This window comes from Taudactylus pleione, unplaced genomic scaffold (assembly GCF_031769625.1).
Source record: "Taudactylus pleione unplaced genomic scaffold, aTauple2 ptg000913l, whole genome shotgun sequence".
Taxonomy (NCBI): Eukaryota; Metazoa; Chordata; class Amphibia; order Anura; family Myobatrachidae; genus Taudactylus; species Taudactylus pleione.
The window spans coordinates 2,010,194-2,032,585 of NW_028285314.1; the positions used below are offsets into that span (position 1 = coordinate 2,010,194).

At 46.4% G+C, this 22,392-nt stretch overlaps 1 protein-coding gene across 7 annotated transcripts in view; it reads left to right on the top strand.

Annotated features, from left to right (window-relative positions):
* The window catches only part of MINK1 (misshapen like kinase 1), an 89,430-nt gene that overhangs the window by 44,861 nt on the left and 22,177 nt on the right, over positions 1 to 22,392 (top strand). For 4 of the 7 annotated variants that reach the window (XM_088459549.1, XM_088459553.1, XM_088459555.1 and 1 more), the window contains exons 9-14: positions 1,102 to 1,180; positions 4,380 to 4,555; positions 4,683 to 4,752; positions 4,857 to 5,061; positions 5,289 to 5,396; positions 6,940 to 7,026. In XM_088459549.1, the coding sequence (XP_088315675.1) occupies positions 1,102 to 1,180; positions 4,380 to 4,555; positions 4,683 to 4,752; positions 4,857 to 5,061; positions 5,289 to 5,396; positions 6,940 to 7,026 (725 nt within the window). The remainder of the gene's footprint in view (positions 1 to 1,101; positions 1,181 to 4,379; positions 4,556 to 4,682; positions 4,753 to 4,856; positions 5,062 to 5,288; positions 5,397 to 6,939; positions 7,027 to 22,392) is intronic. The other 3 variants (XM_088459551.1, XM_088459554.1, XM_088459552.1) reach the window with 1 other exon arrangement.

The window sequence follows — 22,392 nt, forward strand, 5'->3', positions numbered from 1 at the left end:
TGCGGCTTCAGGAGCCGGCCCCTCTGGGCCAAGACTGTGTGAGCTTCAGGAGCCGGCCCTCTGGGCCAAGACTGTGCGAGCTTCAGGATCCGGCCCCTCTGGGCCAAGACTGTGCGAGCTTCAGGAGGCAGCCCCTCTGGGCCAAGACTGTGCGAGCTTCAGGAGCCGGCCCCTCTGGGCCAAGACTGTGCGACTTCAGGAGCCGGCCACTCTGGGCCAAGACTGTGCGAGCTTCAGGAGCCAGCCCCTCTGGGCCAAGACTGTGCGAGCTTCAGGAGCCAGCCCCTCTGGGCCAAGACTGTGCGAGCTTCAGGATCCGGCCCCTCTGGGCCAAGACTGTGCGAGCTTCAGGAGCCAGCCCCTCTGGGCCAAGACTGTGCGACTTCAGGAGCCGGCCACTCAGAGCCAAGACTGTGCGGCTTCAGGAGTCGGCCCCTCAGGGCCAAGACTGTGCGGCTTCAGGAGCCGGCCCCTCAGGGCCAAGACTGTGCGGCTTCAGGAGCCGGCCCCTCTGGGCCAAGACTGTGTGAGCTTCAGGAGCCGGCCCTCTGGGCCAAGACTGTGCGAGCTTCAGGATCCGGCCCCTCTGGGCCAAGACTGTGCGAGCTTCAGGAGCCAGCCCCTCTGGGCCAAGACTGTGCGAACTTCAGGAGCCGGCCCCTCTGGGCCAAGACCGTGCAACGACCAGCAAAGCGGGTGAAAGGGCAAAGGCCAGCACATGAAACTTCAAGTAGTCTCCTTGAAAAGCAAAATACAAAATTTTACTCCTTCAACGTGGCGCGTTGCCTGCTGACCATCCGTTCCCTGACATTAGGGGTCCGAATACAAATGTCGTGTTTGTCATTACCGGGTCCATAGGAAGGCACATGGTGCAACGGGTACTGAGTGTTCAGCCGTGCGATAAGCGTCAGGAGGTGTGTTCCCTGTCAGAAGTACGGTTGATATCTGTAACCAAGGTGTAGGCTAATCAGAAGTATCTATAGTGATTATGAAGAGTATTCTCCAGTATCCCTTATCTGTAGTGTAGACTGGTCACAGACACTTGGTTATTGTGTACGATCCATCCGTATCTCACACTGCGCTGCTCTCCTCTCTCGCCAGCTCTCTGCGATATGCACCCTATGAGAGCCCTCTTCCTTATCCCCAGGAATCCTCCTCCCAAGCTGAAATCCAAGAAGTGGTGAGTACCTCATTATGGCGCTAGTCACATGACTGCCATGTAGCTCCAGCCGCTAGGGAGAGATTATAGCATCGTATTATATCCCTGCTTAAATAATCAGTGCTCCAGCACGAGCAAAACCTCTCCGGCATTACATTGTTATAATATTATTTATATAGCCCCACCAATCTCACCGCTGTATAGAGAATGTTGCTCATTTATTTCAGTCTATATTTATTTCTGTCCTATAGGAGCTTACAATCTAAATTCCCTAACACAAGTACAATCATTAGACAGCATAGCTTCCCAGTATTATATGGGGAGTAGCCTGACCAATTATCATACAGCATAGCTTCCCAGTGTAATATGGGGAGTGGTCTGACCAATGATCATACAGCATAGCTTCCCAGTATAATATGGGGTGTGGTCTGACCAATGATCAGACAGCATAGCTTCCCAGTATTATATGCGGAGTAGCCTGACCAATTATCATACAGCATAGCTTCCCAGTGTAATATGAGGAGTAGCCTGACCTATTATCATACAGCATAGCTTCCCAGTGTAATATGGGGAGTAGCCTGACCAATGATCATACAGCATAGCATCCCAGTGTAATATGGGGAGTAGCCTGACCAATGATCATACAGCATAGCATCCCAGTGTAATATGGGGTGTGGTCTGACCTATTATCATACAGCATAGCTTCCCAGTGTAATATAGGGAGTAGCCTGACCAATTATCATACAGCATAGCTTCCCAGTGTAATATGGGGAGTAGCCTGACCAATTATCATACAGCATAGCTTCCTGGTATAATATGGGGAGTGGTCTGACCAATCATCAGACAGCATAGCTTCCCAGTGTAATATGGGGTGTGGTCTGACCAATGATAAGACAGCATAGCTTCCCAGTAAAATATGGGGTGTGGTCTGACCAATGATCATACAGCGTAGCTTCCCAGTGTAATATGGGGAGTAGCCTGACCAATTATCATACAGCATAGCTTCCCAGTGTAATATGGGGTGTGGTCTGACCAATGATCATACAGCATAGCTTCCCAGTATTATATGGGGAGTAGCCTGACCAATTATCATACAGCATAGCTTCCCAGTGTAATATGGGGTGTGGTCTGACCAATCATCATACAGCATAGCTTCATGGTATAATATGAGGGCGTAGCCTGACCAATTATCATACAGCATAGCTTCCCAGTGTAATATGGGTGTGGTCTGACCAATTATCATACAGCATAGCTTCCTGGTATAATATGGGGTGTGGTCTGACCAATGATCATACAGCATAGCTTCCCAGTGTAATATGGTGAGTGGTCTAACCAATCATCATACAGCATAGCTTCCCAGTGTAATATGGGGAGTAGCCTGACCAATTATCAGACGGCATAGCTTCCCAGTGTAATATGGGGTGTGGTCTGACCAATTGTCATACAGCATAGCTTCATGGTATAATATGGGGGAGTAGCCTGACCAATTATCAGACGGCATAGCATCCCAGTGTAATATGGGGTGTGGTCTGACCAATGATCATACAGCATAGCTTCCCAGTGTAATATGGGGTGTGGTCTGACCAATGATCATACAGCATAGCTTCCCAGTGTAATATGGGGTGTGGTCTGACCAATGATCATACAGCATAGCTTCCCAGTATTATATGGGGAGTAGCCTGACCAATTATCATACAGCATAGCTTCCCAGTGTAATATGGGGTGTGGTCTGACCAATGATCATACAGCATAGCTTCCCAGTATAATATGGGGTGTGGTCTGACCAATCATCATACAGCATAGCTTCATGGTATAATATGGGGGAGTAGCCTGACCAATTATCAGACGGCATAGCTTCCCAGTGTAATTTGGGGTGTGGTCTGACCAATGATCATACAGCATAGCTTCATGGTATAATATGGGGGAGTAGCCTGACCAATTATCAGACGGCATAGCTTCCCAGTATAATATGGGGTGTGGTCTGACCAATTATTATACAGCATAGTTTCCCAGTTTAATATGGGGAGTAGCCTGACCAATTATCATACAGCATAGCTTCCCAGTATAATATGGGGTGTGGTCTGACCAATGAACATACAGTATAGCATCCCAGTGTAATATGGGGTGTGGTCTGACCAATGATCATACAGGATAGCTTCCTGGTATAATATGGGGAGTAGCCTGACCAATTATCAGACAGCATAGCTTCCCAGTGTAATATGGGGAGTAGCCTGACCAATTATCAGACAGCATAGCTTCCCAGTGTAATATGGGGAGTAGCCTGACCAATTATCATACAGCATAGCTTCCCAGTGTTATATGGGGAGTAGCCTGACCAATTATCATACAGCATAGCTTCCCAGTATAATATGGGCTGTGGTCTCACCAATTTTCATACAGCATAGCTTCATGGTATAATATGGGGGAGTAGCCTGACCAATTATCATACAGCATAGCTTCCCAGTATTATATGGGGTGTGGTCTGACCAATTATCATACAGCATAGCTTCCCAGTGTAATATGGGGAGTAGCCTGACCAATTATCATACAGCATAGCATCCCAGTGTAATATGGGGAGTGGTCTGACCAATGATCATACTGCATAGCTTCCCAGTATAATATGGGGTGTGGTCTGACCAATCATCAGACGGCATAGCTTCCCAGTGTAATATGGGGAGTGGTCTGACCAATTATCACACGGCATAGCATCCCAGTGTAATATGGGGTGTGGTCTAACCAATCATCAGACAGCATAGCTTCCCAGTGTAATATGGGGAGTGATCTGACCAATCATCATACAGCATAGCTTCCCAGTGTAATATGGGGTGTGGTCTGACCAATTATCAGACAGCTTAGCATCCCAGTGTAATATGGGGAGTGATCTGACCAATGATCATACAGCATAGCTTCCCAGTGTAATATGGGGAGTGGTCTGACCAATGATCATACAGCATAGCATCCCAGTGTAATATGGGGAGTGGTCTGACCAATTATCATACAGCATAGCTTCCCAGTGTAATGTGGGGTGTGGTCTGACCAATTATCATACAGCATAGCTTCCCAGTGTAATATGGGGAGTGGTCTGACCAATTATCAGACGGCATAGCATCCCAGTGTAATATGGGGTGTGGTCTAACCAATCATCAGACGGCATAGCTTCCCAGTGTAATATGGGGTGTGGTCTGACCAACAATGTGTGTCGTCCTCTGTCTCTCTATAGGTCCAAGAAATTTATTGACTTTATTGACACCTGTCTAATCAAGAACTATATGAGCCGGCCGCCCACTGAGCAGCTCCTGAAATACCCCTTCATCAGGGACCAGCCCACGGAGAGGCAGGTCAGGATCCAGCTCAAAGATCACATCGACCGCTCCAGGAAAAAGCGCGGGGAGAAAGGTAGGTCGGCCCTACGGCCGAGTACTAGGGGGAGGGGTCCCCGTATCTCCCCCCTCTCTCTTCCCTAAGTGTAAGACGTGTTAGCACAAGGTACGAGGCCTGCTGCTTGTGTCTCTGTACAATACAGATGAGACGGAGTACGAGTACAGCGGCAGCGAGGACGAGGAGGAGAATCACGGGGAGGAAGGAGAACCAAGGTGAGGTCACTCTCTGGCCACCGCACTGTCTGCGCGGCGTCCTGACATTCGGCTCCGTTTTCGACCGGACTTGTTGCATCGCCTTCTGCTTTATGTGTTGTCAGCTCCATCATGAACGTTCCGGGGGAGTCGACACTTAGGCGCGAGTTCCTGCGGCTACAACAGGAGAACAAGAGTAATTCCGAAGCCTTAAAGCAGCAGCAGATGGGCCCTCAGCACCGCGACTCCGAGGCACACATCAAACAGCTGCTGCACGAGCGCCAGAGACGCATCGAGGAGCAGAAGGAGGAGCGCAGGCGCGTGGAGGAGGTGAGGCGCTCGCTGTATGCCCAGGCCGGCCGTTCCATCGGAGTATTGGCTGTGACTGGTCACTGTGGTGGTGATGTCATACTCTGTATGAGGAGAGCCAGCTTCCGCCCAGGGCACCGCTCAGTCCGTGCATTTAGCTGGTTATTCTCCTGTACCGTGAGCTTGGCGAAGGAGCGTATCACCTCACGCCGGTCACATGACTGCGCTCATTCCTGTCCTGTTTGCAGCAACAGCATCGGGAGAGAGAGCAGAGGAAACAGCAGGAGAAGGAACAGCAGAGGAGGCGCGATGACATCCGGCGGGAGGAGGAGAGGCGCATGGCCGAGAGAGAGCAGGTTAGTCTCCAGCCATTGTCCTTACCAGGAAAGTGACCGTGCGTGCAGGACAGGGGCACATTTATAACAGCAGGTACTGCGCCACACTGCAGAATGGGGGCACATTTATAACAGCAGGTACTGCGCCACACTGCAGAATGGGGGCACATTTATAACTGCGGGTACTGCTCCACACTGCAGAATGGGGGCACATTTATAACTGCGGGTACTGCGCCACACTGCAGGACGGGGGCACTTTTATAACTGCGGATACTGCGCCACACTGCAGGACGGGGGCACTTTTATAACTGCGGGTACTGCGCCACACTGCAGGACGGGGGCACATTTATAACTGCAGACATTACACCACACTGCAGGACGGGGGCACATTTATAACTGCGGACATTACACCACACTGCAGAATGGGGGCACATTTATCGGGTACTGCGCCACACTGCAGAATGGGTGCACATTTATAACAGTGGGTACAGCGCCACACTGCAGAATGGGGGCACATTTATAACTGCGGGTACTGCGCCACACTGCAGAATGGGGACACATTTATAACTGCGGGTACTGCGCCACACTACAGAATGGGGGCACATTTATAACTGCGGGTACTGCGCCACACTGCAGGATGGATGCACATTTATAACTGCGGGTACTGCTCCACACTGCAGAATGGGGGCACATTTATAACTGCGGGTACTGCGCCACACTGCAGAATTGGGGCACATTTATAACTGCGGGTACTGCGCCACACTGCAGAATGGGGGCACATTTATAACTGCGGGTACTGCGCCACACTACAGAATGGGGGCACATTTATAACTGCGGGTACTGCGCCACACTGCAGTTTGGGGGCACATTTATAACTACAGGTACTGCGCCAAACTACAGAATGGGGGAAATTTATAACTACGGGTACTGCGCCACACTGCAGGACGGGGGCACATTTATAACTTCGGACATTACACCAATCTGCAGGATGGGGGCACATTTATAACTGCGGACATTACACCACACTGCAGGATGGGGGCACATTTATAACTGCGGACATTACACCACACTGCAGGATGGGGGCACATTAATAACTACGGGCACTGCTCCACACTGCAGTACGGGGGCACATTTAGAACTACGAGCACTGTGCTGCAAAAAGGGGGGCACATTTAGAACTACAGGCACTGCGTCACACTGCAGGACGGGGGCACATTTAGAACTATGGTCACTGCGCTATGCTGCAGGCCGGGGGCACATTTATAACTACGGGCACTGCTCCACGCAGCAGGATGGGGGCACATTTGGCACTACGGGCACTGCGTCACCTGCTCTTCTACCTGTGACTGTCACATTGTGGGGTGAGGCCTCTGTTCCTGTTGTCAGTGGCTCCGTCTGTGTGTGTGTACCTCTTAGTAGATGGGGTTCCTTGTCTGTTACCCTGAGTCCTTATTGTGGGGAAGGGGATATATCTGTGTAACGTGGGGCGTTTCCTCCTTCCCGCCTGTGTTTTCTATGATTTCTCCCATCTGTCTCTTGGCTCTTTCTGTATCTCTCCTCATAGGAATATATCAGGCACAAGTTAGAGGAAGAACAGAGACAGTTAGAGATTCTACAGCAGCAGCTTCTGCAGGAACAGGCCCTATTACTGGTAAATGCCCGCTCATTCCTCTTACCTATTACAGTACGGCCTGTCCTCGCACCAGCGCACACTACTGCACCGAGCCGCCATGTGCTGTCCTTATACCCACTGTGCTACATCTCCACCCCATGTACACACTACTGCACCGAGCCGCCATGTGCTGTGCTTATACCCACTGTGCTACATCTCCACCCCATGTATACACTACTGCACCGAGCCGCCATGTACTGTGCTTATACCTACTCTAATACATCTCCACCCCATGTACACACTACTGCACCGAGCCGCCATGTGCTGTGCTTCTACCCACTGTGCTACATCCCCACCCCATGTACACACTACTGCACCGAGCCACCATATGCTGTGCTTCTACCCACTGTGCTACATCTCCACCCCATGTACACACTACTGCACCGAGCCACCATGTGCTGTGCTTATACCCACTCCACCCCATGTACACACTACTGCACCAAGCCGCCATGTGCTGTGCTTCTACCCACTGTGCTACATCCCCACCCCATGTACACACTACTGCACCAAGCCACCATATGCTGTGCTTCTACCCACTGTGCTACATCCCCACCCCATGTACACACTACTGCACCGAGCTGCCATGTGCTGTGCTTCTACCCACTGTGCTACATCCCCACCCCATGTACACACTACTGCACCGAGCCACCATGTGCTGTGCTTATACCCACTCCACCCCATGTACACACTACTGCACCTAGCCGCCATGTGCTGTGCTTCTACCCACTGTGCTACATCCCCACCCCATGTATACACTACTGCACCGAGCCGCCATGTGCTGTGCTTCTACCCACTGTGCTACATCTCCACCCCATGTATACACTACTGCACCGAGCCACCATGTGCTGTGCTTCTACCCAATGTGCTACATCTCCACCCCATGTACACACTACTGCACCGAGCCACCATGTGCTGTGCTTATACCCACTGTGCTACATCTCCACCCCATGTATACACTACTGCACCGAGCCGCCATGTGCTGTGCTTATACCCACTGTGCTACATCTCAACCCTATGTACACACTACTCCACCGAGCCGCCATGTGCTGTGCTTATACCCACTGTGCTACATCTCCACCCCATGTACACACTACTGCACCGAGCCGTCATGTGCTGTGCTTATACCCACTGTGCTACATCTCCACCCCATGTACACACTACTGCACCGAGCCGCCATGTGCTGTGCTTCTACCCACTGTGCTACATCTCCACCCCATGTATACACTACTGCACCGAGCCGCCATGTGCTGTGCTTATACCCACTGTGCTACATCTCAACCCTATGTACACACTACTCCACCGAGCCGCCATGTGCTGTGCTTATACCCACTGTGCTACATCTCCACCCCATGTACACACTACTGCACCGAGCCGTCATGTGCTGTGCTTATACCCACTGTGCTACATCTCCACCCCATGTACACACTACTGCACCGAGCCGTCATGTGCTGTGCTTATACCCACTGTGCTACATCTCCACCCCATGTACACACTACTGCACCGAGCCGCCATGTGCTGTGCTTATACCCACTGTGCTACATCTCCACCCCATGTACACACTACTGCACCGAGCCGTCATGTGCTGTGCTTCTACCCAATGTGCTACATCTCCACCCCATGTACACACTACTGCACCGAGCCGCCATGTGCTGTGCTTATACCCACTGTGCTACATCTCCACCCCATGTACACACTACTGCACCGAGCCGCCATGTGCTGTGCTTATACCCACTGTGCTACATCTCCACCCCATGTACACACTACTGCACCGAGCCGCCATATGCTGTGCTTATACCCACTGTGCTACATCTCAACCCTATGTACACACTACTGCACCGAGCCACCATGTGCTGTGCTTATACCCACTGTGCTACATCTCCACCCCATGTACACACTACTGCACCGAGCCGTCATGTGCTGTGCTTATACCCACTGTGCTACATCTCCACCCCATGTACACACTACTGCACCGAGCCACCATGTGCTGTGCTTATACCCACTGTGCTACATCTCCACCCCATGTATACACTACTGCACCGAGCCGCCATGTGCTATCCTTATACCCACTGTGCTACATCTTCACCCCATGTATACACTACTGCACCGAGCCGCCATGTGCTGTGCTACATCTCCACCCCATGTATACACTACTGCACCGAGCCGCCATGTGCTGTGCTTATACCCACTGTGCTACATCTCCACCCCATGTATACACTACTGCACCGAGCCGCCATGTGCTGTGCTTATACCCACTGTGCTACATCTCCACCCCATGTATACACTACTGCACCGAGCCGCCATGTGCTGTGCTTATACCCACTGTGCTACATCTCCACCCCATGTATACACTACTGCACCGAGCCGCCATGTGCTGTGCTTATACCCACTGTGCTACATCTCCACCCCATGTATACACTACTGCACCGAGCCGCCATGTGCTGTGCTACATCTCCACCCCATGTATACACTACTGCACCGAGCCGCCATGTGCTGTGCTTATACCCACTGTGCTACATCTCCACCCCATGTACACACTACTGCACCGAGCCGCCATGAGCTGTGCTTATACCCACTGTGCTACATCTCCACCCCATGTACACACTACTGCACCGAGCCGTCATGTGCTGTGCTTCTACCCACTGTGCTACATCTCCACCCCATGTACACACTACTGCACCGAGCCGCCATGTGCGGTGCCTATACCTACTCTGCTACATCTCCACCCCATGTACTGTATACGTACACACACTACTACACTGTGACACCCTGTGCTGTATATCTACACACACTACTACACTGTGACACCCTGTACAGTATATGTGTACACACTACAACACTGTGACACTCTGCTGTATATGTACACACATCACTACACTGTTACACTCTGTGCTTTTTATGTACACACATTACTACACTGTGACACTGTACTGTATATATACACACCCTACTACACTGTAACACCCTGTGCTGTATATGTACATACACTACTACACTGACACCTTGTGTTGTATATGTACACACACTACTACACTGTGACACTCTGTGCTGTATATGTACACACACTACTACACTGTGACACCCTGTGCTGCATATGTACGCACACTACTACACTGTGACACTATGCTGTATATGTACACGCATCACTACACTGTGACACCCTGTGCTGTTTATGTACATACACTACTACACTGTGACACTCTGTGCTGTATATGTACCTACTCTATTACTGTGACACTCTGCTGTATATGTACGCACACTACTACACTGTGACACTCTGTGCTGTATATGGACACACTACTACACTGTGACACCCTGTGCTGTATATGTACACACTACTACACTGTGACACCCTGTGCTGTATGTGTACACACTACAACACCGTGACACCCTGTGCTGTATATGTACTCACATCACTACACTGTGACACCCTGTACTGTATATGTACATAACTACTACACTGTGACACCCTGTACTGTATATGTACACACACTACTACACTGTGACTCTGCTGTATATGTACACACATCACTACACTGTGACACCCTGTGCTGTATATGTACACACACTACTACACTGTGACACTCTATGCTGTATATGTACACACACTACTACACTGTGACACTCTGCTGTATATGTACACACACTACTACACTGTGACTCTGTGCTGTATATGTACACTCATCACTACACTGTGACACCCTGTGCTGTATATGTACACACACTACTACACTGTGACACTCTATGCTGTATATGTACACACCCTACTACACTGTGAGACTCTGTGCTGTATATGTACATACACTACTACACTGTGACACCCTGTGCTGTATATGTACACACACTACTACACTGTGACACCCTGTGCTGTATATGTACACACACTACTACACTGTGACACCCTGTGCTGTATATGTACATACACTACTACACTGTGACACCCTGTGCTGTATATGTACACACATCACTACACTGTGACACCCTGTGCTGTATATGTACACACACTACTACACTGTGACACTCTGTGCTGTATATGTACACACACTACTACACTGTGACACCCTGTGCTGTATATGTACACACACTACTACACTGTGACACCCTGTGCTGTATATGTACACACTACTACACTGTGACACCCTGTGCTGTATATGTACACTCACTACTACACTGTGACACCCTGTGCTGTATATGTACACTCACTACTACACTGTGACACCCTGTGCTGTATATGTACACTCACTACTACACTGTGACACCCTGTGCTGTATATGTACATACCCTACTACTACTGTGACACCCTGTGCTGTATATCTACACACTACTACACTGTGATACCCTGTGCTGTATATGTACACTCACTACTACACTGTGACACCCTGTGCTGTATATGTACACACACTACTACACTGTGACACCCTGTACTGTATATATGTACACACTACTACACTGTGACACCCTGTGCTGTATATGTACATACACTACTACTGTGACACCCTGTGCTGTATATGTACACACACTACTACACTGTGACACCCTGTGCTGTATATGTACATACACTACTACACTGTGACACCCTGTGCTGTATATGTACATACATTACTACACTGACACACCCTGTAATATATATGTACACACATCACTACACTGTGACACCCTGTGCTGTATATGTACATACACTACTACACTGTGACACCCTGTGCTGTATATGTACACACTACTACACTGTGACACCCTGTGCTGTATATGTACACACTACTACACTGTGACACCCTGTGCTGTATATGTACACACACTACTACACTGTGACACCCTGTACTGTATATATGTACACACTACTACACTGTGACACCCTGTACTGTATATATGTACACACTACTACACTGTGACACCCTATGCTGTATATGTACATACACAACTACACTGTGCTGTATATGTACATACATTACTACACTGTGACACCCTGTACTATATATATGTCCACACTACTACACTGTGACACCCTGTGCTTTATATGTACACACTACTACACTGTGACACCCTGTAATATATATGTACATACACTACTACACTGTGACACTCTGTGCTGTATATGTACATACACTACTACTGTGACACCCTGTACTATATATATGTACACACTACTACACTGTGACACCCTGTGCTTTATATGTACACACTACTACACTGTGACACCCTGTAATATATATGTACATACACTACTACACTGTGACACCCTGTGCTGTATATGTACACACTACTACACTGTGACACTCTGCTGTATATGTACACACTACTACACTGTTACACCCTGTGCTGTATATGTACACACACTACTACACTGTGACACCCTGTACTGTATATGTACATACATTACTACACTGACACACCCTGTAATATATATGTACACACATCACTTCACTGTGACACCCTGTGCTGTATATGTACACACTACTACACTGTGACACTCTGTGCTGTATATGTACACACTACTACACTGTGACACCCTGTGCTGTATATGTACATACACTACTACACTGTGACACCCTGTGCTGTATATGTACACACACTACTACACTGTGACACCCTGTACTGTATATATGTACACACTACTACACTGTGACACCCTGTGCTGTATATGTACATACACTACTACACTGTGACACCCTGTGCTGTATATGTACACACACTACTACACTGTGACACCCTGTACTGTATATATGTACACACTACTACACTGTGACACCCTGTGCTGTATATGTACATACACTACTACACTGTGACACCCTGTGCTGTATATGTACATACACTACTACACTGTGCTGTATATGTACATACATTACTACACTGTGACACCCTGTGCTATATATGTACATACATTACTACACTGTGACACCCTGTAATATATATGTACACACATCACTACACTGTGACACCCTGTGCTGTATATGTACATACACTACTACACTGTGACACCCTGTGCTGTATATGTACATACACTACTACTGTGACACCCTGTACTATATATATGTTCACACTACTACACTGTGACACCCTGTGCTGTATATGTACATACACTACTACACTGTGACACTCTGCTGTATATGTACACACATCACTACACTGTTACACCCTGTGCTGTATATGTACACACACTACTACACTGACACCCTGTACTGTATATGTACACACACTACTACACTGTGACTCTGCTGTATATGTACACACACTACTACACTGTGACACTCTGTGCTGTATATATACACACACTACTACACTGTGACACTCTGTGCTGTATATGTACACACACTACTACACTGTGACACCCTGTGCTGTATATGTACACACTACTACACTGAGACACCCTGTGCTGTATATGTACACATTACTACACTGTGACACCCTGTGCTGTATATGTACACACTACTACACTGTGACACCCTGTGCTGTATATGTACACATTACTACACTGAGACACCCTGTGCTGTATATGTACACTCACTACTACACTGAGACACCCTGTGCTGTATATGTACACTCACTACTACACTGTGACACCCTGTGCTGTATATGTACGCACACTACTACACTGTGACACTCTGTGCTGTATATGTACACACATTACTACACTGTGACACCCTGTGCTGTATATACACACAACCTACTACACTGTGACACCCTGTGCTGTATGTGTACACACACTACTACACTGTGACACCCTGTGCTGTATATGTACACTCACTACTACACTGACACCCTGTCCTGTATATGGACACACTACTACACTGTGACACCCTGTGCTGTATATGTACACACTACTACACTGTGACACCCTGTGCTGTATGTGTACACACTACAACACCGTGACACCCTGTGCTGTATATGTACTCACATCACTACACTGTGACACCCTGTACTGTATATGTACATAACTACTACACTGTGACACCCTGTACTGTATATGTACACACACTACTACACTGTGACTCTGCTGTATATGTACACACACTACTACACTGTGACACTCTATGCTGTATATGTACACACACTACTACACTGTGACACTCTGCTGTATATGTACACACACTACTACACTGTGCTGTATATGTACACTCACTACTACACTGACACCCTGTGCTGTATATGTACACACTACTACACTGTGACACTGTGCTGTATATGTACACACACTTCTACACTATGACACCTTGTGCTGTATATGTACACTCAATACTACACTGTGACACCCTGTGCTGTATATGTACACACTACTACACTGTGACAGCCTGTGCTGTATATACACACACTACTACACTGTGACACCCTGTGCTGTATATGTACATACACTACTACACTGTGACACCCTGTACTGTATATATACATACACTACTACACTGTGAGACTCTGTGCTGTATATGTACACACTACTACACTGTGACACTCTGCTGTATATGTACACACACTACTACACTGTGACACTGTGCTGTATATGTACACACACTACTTCACTGTGATACCCTGTGCTGTATATGTACACACACTACTACACTGTGACACCCTGTGCTGTATATGTACATACACTACTACACTGTGACACCCTGTGCTGTATATGTACATACACTACTACACTGTGACACCCTGTGCTGTATATGTACATACATTACTACACTGACACACCCTGTAATATATATGTACACACATCACTACACTGTGACACCCTGTGCTGTATATGTACACACATTACTACACTGTGACACCCTGTGCTGTATATGTACACACACTACTACACTGTGACACCCTGTGCTGTATATGTACACACACTACTACACTGTGACACCCTGTGCTGTATATGTACACACTACTACACTGTGATACCCTGTGCTGTATATGTACACTCACTACTACACTGTGACACCCTGTGCTGTATATGTACACACACTACTACACTGTGACACCCTGTACTGTATATATGTACACACTACTACACTGTGACACCCTGTGCTGTATATGTACATACACTACTACTGTGACACCCTGTGCTGTATATGTACACACACTACTACACTGTGACACCCTGTGCTGTATATGTACACACACTACTACACTGTGACACCCTGTGCTGTATATGTACATACACTACTACACTGTGACACCCTGTGCTGTATATGTACATACATTACTACACTGACACACCCTGTAATATATATGTACACACATCACTACACTGTGACACCCTGTGCTGTATATGTACACACTACTACACTGTGATACCCTGTGCTGTATATGTACACACTACTACACTGTGACACCCTGTGCTGTATATGTACACACTACTACACTGTGACACCCTGTGCTGTATATGTACACACACTACTACACTGTGACACCCTGTACTGTATATATGTACACACTACTACACTGTGACACCCTGTACTGTATATATGTACACACTACTACACTGTGACACCCTATGCTGTATATGTACATACACAACTACACTGTGCTGTATATGTACATACATTACTACACTGTGACACCCTGTACTATATATATGTACACACTACTACACTGTGACACCCTGTGCTTTATATGTACACACTACTACACTGTGACACCCTGTAATATATATGTACATACACTACTACACTGTGACACTCTGTGCTGTATATGTACATACACTACTACTGTGACACCCTGTACTATATATATGTACACACTACTACACTGTGACACCCTGTGCTTTATATGTACACACTACTACACTGTGACACCCTGTAATATATATGTACATACACTACTACACTGTGACACCCTGTGCTGTATATGTACACACTACTACACTGTGACACTCTGCTGTATATGTACACACTACTACACTGTTACACCCTGTGCTGTATATGTACACACACTACTACACTGTGACACCCTGTACTGTATATGTACATACATTACTACACTGACACACCCTGTAATATATATGTACACACATCACTTCACTGTGACACCCTGTGCTGTATATGTACACACTACTACACTGTGACACTCTGTGCTGTATATGTACACACTACTACACTGTGACACCCTGTACTGTATATATGTACACACTACTACACTGTGACACCCTGTGCTGTATATGTACATACACTACTACACTGTGACACCCTGTGCTGTATATGTACACACACTACTACACTGTGACACCCTGTACTGTATAAATGTACACACTACTACACTGTGACACCCTGTGCTGTATATGTACATACACTACTACACTGTGACACCCTGTGCTGTATATGTACATACACTACTACACTGTGCTGTATATGTACATACATTACTACACTGTGACACCCTGTGCTATATATGTACATACATTACTACACTGTGACACCCTGTAATATATATGTACACACATCACTACACTGTGACACCCTGTGCTGTATATGTACATACACTACTACACTGTGACACCCTGTGCTGTATATGTACATACACTACTACTGTGACACCCTGTACTATATATATGTTCACACTACTACACTGTGACACCCTGTGCTGTATATGTACATACACTACTACACTGTGACACTCTGCTGTATATGTACACACATCACTACACTGTTACACCCTGTGCTGTATATGTACACACACTACTACACTGACACCCTGTACTGTATATGTACACACACTACTACACTGTGACTCTGCTGTATATGTACACACACTACTACACTGTGACACTCTGTGCTGTATATATACACACACTACTACACTGTGACACTCTGTGCTGTATATGTACACACACTACTACACTGTGACACCCTGTGCTGTATATGTACACACTACTACACTGAGACACCCTGTGCTGTATATGTACACATTACTACACTGTGACACCCTGTGCTGTATATGTACACACTACTACACTGTGACACCCTGTGCTGTATATGTACACATTACTACACTGAGACACCCTGTGCTGTATATGTACACTCACTACTACACTGAGACACCCTGTGCTGTATATGTACACTCACTACTACACTGTGACACCCTGTGCTGTATATGTACGCACACTACTACACTGTGACACTCTGTGCTGTATATGTACACACATTACTACACTGTGACACCCTGTGCTGTATATACACACAACCTACTACACTGTGACACCCTGTGCTGTATGTGTACACACACTACTACACTGTGACACCCTGTGCTGTATATGTACACTCACTACTACACTGACACCCTGTCCTGTATATGGACACACAACTACACTGTGACACCCTGTGCTGTATATGTACACACTACTACACTGTGACACCCTGTGCTGTATGTGTACACACTACAACACCGTGACACCCTGTGCTGTATATGTACTCACATCACTACACTGTGACACCCTGTACTGTATATGTACATAACTACTACACTGTGACACCCTGTACTGTATATGTACACACACTACTACACTGTGACTCTGCTGTATATGTACACACACTACTACACTGTGACACTCTATGCTGTATATGTACACACACTACTACACTGTGACACTCTGCTGTATATGTACACACACTACTACACTGTGCTGTATATGTACACTCACTACTACACTGACACCCTGTGCTGTATATGTACACACTACTACACTGTGACACTGTGCTGTATATGTACACACACTTCTACACTATGACACCTTGTGCTGTATATGTACACTCAATACTACACTGTGACACCCTGTGCTGTATATGTACACACTACTACACTGTGACAGCCTGTGCTGTATATACACACACTACTACACTGTGACACCCTGTGCTGTATATGTACATACACTACTACACTGTGACACCCTGTACTGTATATATACATACACTACTACACTGTGAGACTCTGTGCTGTATATGTACACACTACTACACTGTGACACTCTGCTGTATATGTACACACACTACTACACTGTGACACTGTGCTGTATATGTACACACACTACTTCACTGTGATACCCTGTGCTGTATATGTACACACACTACTACACTGTGACACCCTGTGCTGTATATGTACATACACTACTACACTGTGACACCCTGTGCTGTATATGTACATACACTACTACACTGTGACACCCTGTGCTGTATATGTACATACATTACTACACTGACACACCCTGTAATATATATGTACACACATCACTACACTGTGACACCCTGTGCTGTATATGTACACACATTACTACACTGTGACACCCTGTGCTGTATATGTACACACACTACTACACTGTGACACCCTGTGCTGTATATGTACACACACTACTACACTGTGACACCCTGTGCTGTATATGTACACACTACTACACTGTGATACCCTGTGCTGTATATGTACACTCACTACTACACTGTGACACCCTGTGCTGTATATGTACACACACTACTACACTGTGACACCCTGTACTGTATATATGTACACACTACTACACTGTGACACCCTGTGCTGTATATGTACATACACTACTACTGTGACACCCTGTGCTGTATATGTACACACACTACTACACTGTGACACCCTGTGCTGTATATGTACACACACTACTACACTGTGACACCCTGTGCTGTATATGTACATACACTACTACACTGTGACACCCTGTGCTGTATATGTACATACATTACTACACTGACACACCCTGTAATATATATGTACACACATCACTACACTGTGACACCCTGTGCTGTATATGTACATACACTACTACACTGTGACACCCTGTGCTGTATATGTACACTCACTACTACACTGTGACACCCTGTGCTGTATATGTACACACACTACTACACTGTGACACCCTGTACTGTATATATGTACACACTACTACACTGTGACACCCTGTACTGTATATATGTACACACTACTACACTGTGACACCCTGTGCTGTATATGTACATACACTACTACTGTGACACCCTGTGCTGTATATGTACACACACTACTACACTGTGACACCCTGTGCTGTATATGTACATACATTACTACACTGTGCTGTATATGTACATACACTACTACTGTGACACCCTGTACTATATATATGTACACACTACTACACTGTGACACTCTGCTGTATATGTACACACATCACTACACTGTTACACCCTGTACTGTATATGTACACACACTACTACACTGTGACACCCTGTACTGTATATGTACACACACTACTACACTGTGACACTCTGTGCTGTATATATACACACACTACTACACTGTGACACTCTGTGCTGTATATGTACACACACTACTACACTGTGACACCCTGTGCTGTATATGTACACACTACTACACTGTGACACCCTGTGCTGTATATGTACACATTACTACACTGAGACACCCTGTGCTGTATATGTACACTCACTACTACACTGTGACACCCTGTGCTGTATATGTACACACTACTACACTGTGACACCCTGTGCTGTATATGTGCACATTACTACACTGAGACACCCTGTGCTGTATATGTACATACACTACTACACTGTGACACCCTGTGCTGTATATGTGCACATTACTACACTGAGACACCCTGTGCTGTATATGTACACTCACTACTACACTGTGACACCCTGTGCTGTATATGTACACTCGCTACTACACTGTGAGACTCTGTGCTGTATATGTACACACTACTACACTGTGACACCCTGTGCTGTATATGTACACACACTACTACACTATGACACCCTGTGCTGTATATGTACACTCACTACTACACTGTGACACCCTGTGCTGTATATGTACACACTACTACACTGTGACACCCTGTGCTGTATATATACATACACTACTACACTGTGACACCCTGTGCTGTATATGTACATACATTACTACACTGACACACCCTGTAATATATATGTACACACACTACTACACTGTGACACTCTATGCTGTATATGTACACACACTACTACACTGTGACACTCTGCTGTATATGTACACACACTACTACACTGTGACTCTGTGCTGTATATGTACACTCATCACTACACTGTGACACCCTGTGCTGTATATGTACACACACTACTACACTGTGACACTCTATGCTGTATATGTACACACCCTACTACACTGTGACACCCTGTGCTGTATATGTACATACACTACTACTGTGACACCCTGTGCTGTATATGTACACACTACTACACTGTGACACCCTGTGCTGTATATGTACACTCACTACTACACTGTGACACCCTGTGCTGTATATGTACATACACTACTACACTGTGACACCCTGTGCTGTATATGTACATACACTACTACACTGTGACACCCTGTGCTGTATATGTACATACACTACTACTGTGACACCCTGTGCTGTATATGTACACACACTACTACACTGTGACACCCTGTGCTGTATATATACATACACTACTACACTGTGACACCCTGTGCTGTATATGTACACACTACTACTCTGTGACACCCTGTGCTGTATATGTACACATTACTACACTGTGACACCCTGTGCTGTATATGTACACACACTACTACACCATGACACCCTGTGCTGTATATGTACACTCACTACTACACTGTGACACCCTGTGCTGTATATGTACATACACTACTACACTGTGACACCCTGTGCTGTATATGTACATACACTACTACACCGTGACACCCTGTGCTGTATATGTACACACATTATTACACCGTAACACCCTGTGCTGTATATATACATACACTACTACACTGTGACACCCTGTGCTGTATATGTACACACACTACTACACTGTGACACCCTGTGCTGTATATGTACACTCACTACTACACTGTGACACCCTGTGCTGTATATGTACACACTACTACACTGTGACACCCTGTGCTGTATATGTACACACACTACTACACTGTGACACCCTGTGCTGTATATGTACACACACTACTACACTGTGACACCCTGTGCTGTATATGTACTCACTACTACACTGTGACACCCTGTGCTGTATATGTACACTCATTACTACACTGTGACACCCTGTATTGTATATCTACACACCCTACTACACTGTGACACCCTGTGCTGTATATGTACACACATTCCTACACTGTGACACCCTGTGCTGTATATGTACACTCACTACTACACTGTGACACCCTGTGCTGTATATGTACACACTACTACACTGTGACACCCTGTGCTGTATATGTACACACACTACTACACTGTGATACCCTGTGCTGTATATATACACACACTACTACACTGTGACACCCTGTGCTGTATATGTACACACTACTACACTGTGACACCCTGTGCTGTATATGTACACGCACTACTACACTGTGACACCCTGTGCTGTATATGTACTCACTACTACACTGTGACACCCTGTGCTGTATATGTACACTCACTACTACACTGTGACACCCTGTATTGTATATGTACACACCCTACTACACTGTGACACCCTGTGCTGTATATGTACACACATTCCTACACTGTGACACCCTGTGCTGTATATGTACACTCACTACTACACTGTGACACCCTGTGCTGTATATGTACACACTACTACACTGTGACACCCTGTGCTGTATATGTACACACACTACTACACTGTGATACCCTGTGCTGTATATATACACACACTACTACACTGTGACACCCTGTGCTGTATATGTACGCACACTACTACACTGTGACACCCTATGCTGTATATGTACACACTACTACACTGTGACACCCTGTGCTGTATATGTACACACACTACTACACTGTGATACCCTGTGCTGTATATGTACACACACTACTACACTGTGACACCCTGTGCTGTATATGTACACACTACTACACTGTGACACCCTGTGCTGTATATGTACATACATTACTACACTGACACACCCTGTAATATATATGTACACTCCCTACTATTCTGTGACACCCTGTGCTGTATATGTACACTCACTACTACACTGTGATACCCTGTGCTGTATATGTACACACACTACTACACTGTGACACCCTGTGCTGTATATGTACACACTACTACACTGTGACACCCTGTGCTGTATATGTACATACATTACTACACTGACACACCCTGTAATATATATGTACACTCCCTACTATTCTGTGACACCCTGTGCTGTATATGTACACTCACTACTACACTGTGACACCCTGTGCTGTATATGTACACTCACTACTACACTGTGACACCCTGTGCTGTATATGTACATACCCTACTACACCGAGACACGGCTAAAGTACAGTAAGGTGAACTGGTGTTGATCTCTGTATAATCTTCTTGGCGACAGTGTCCATATTACACTTTTAGGCTG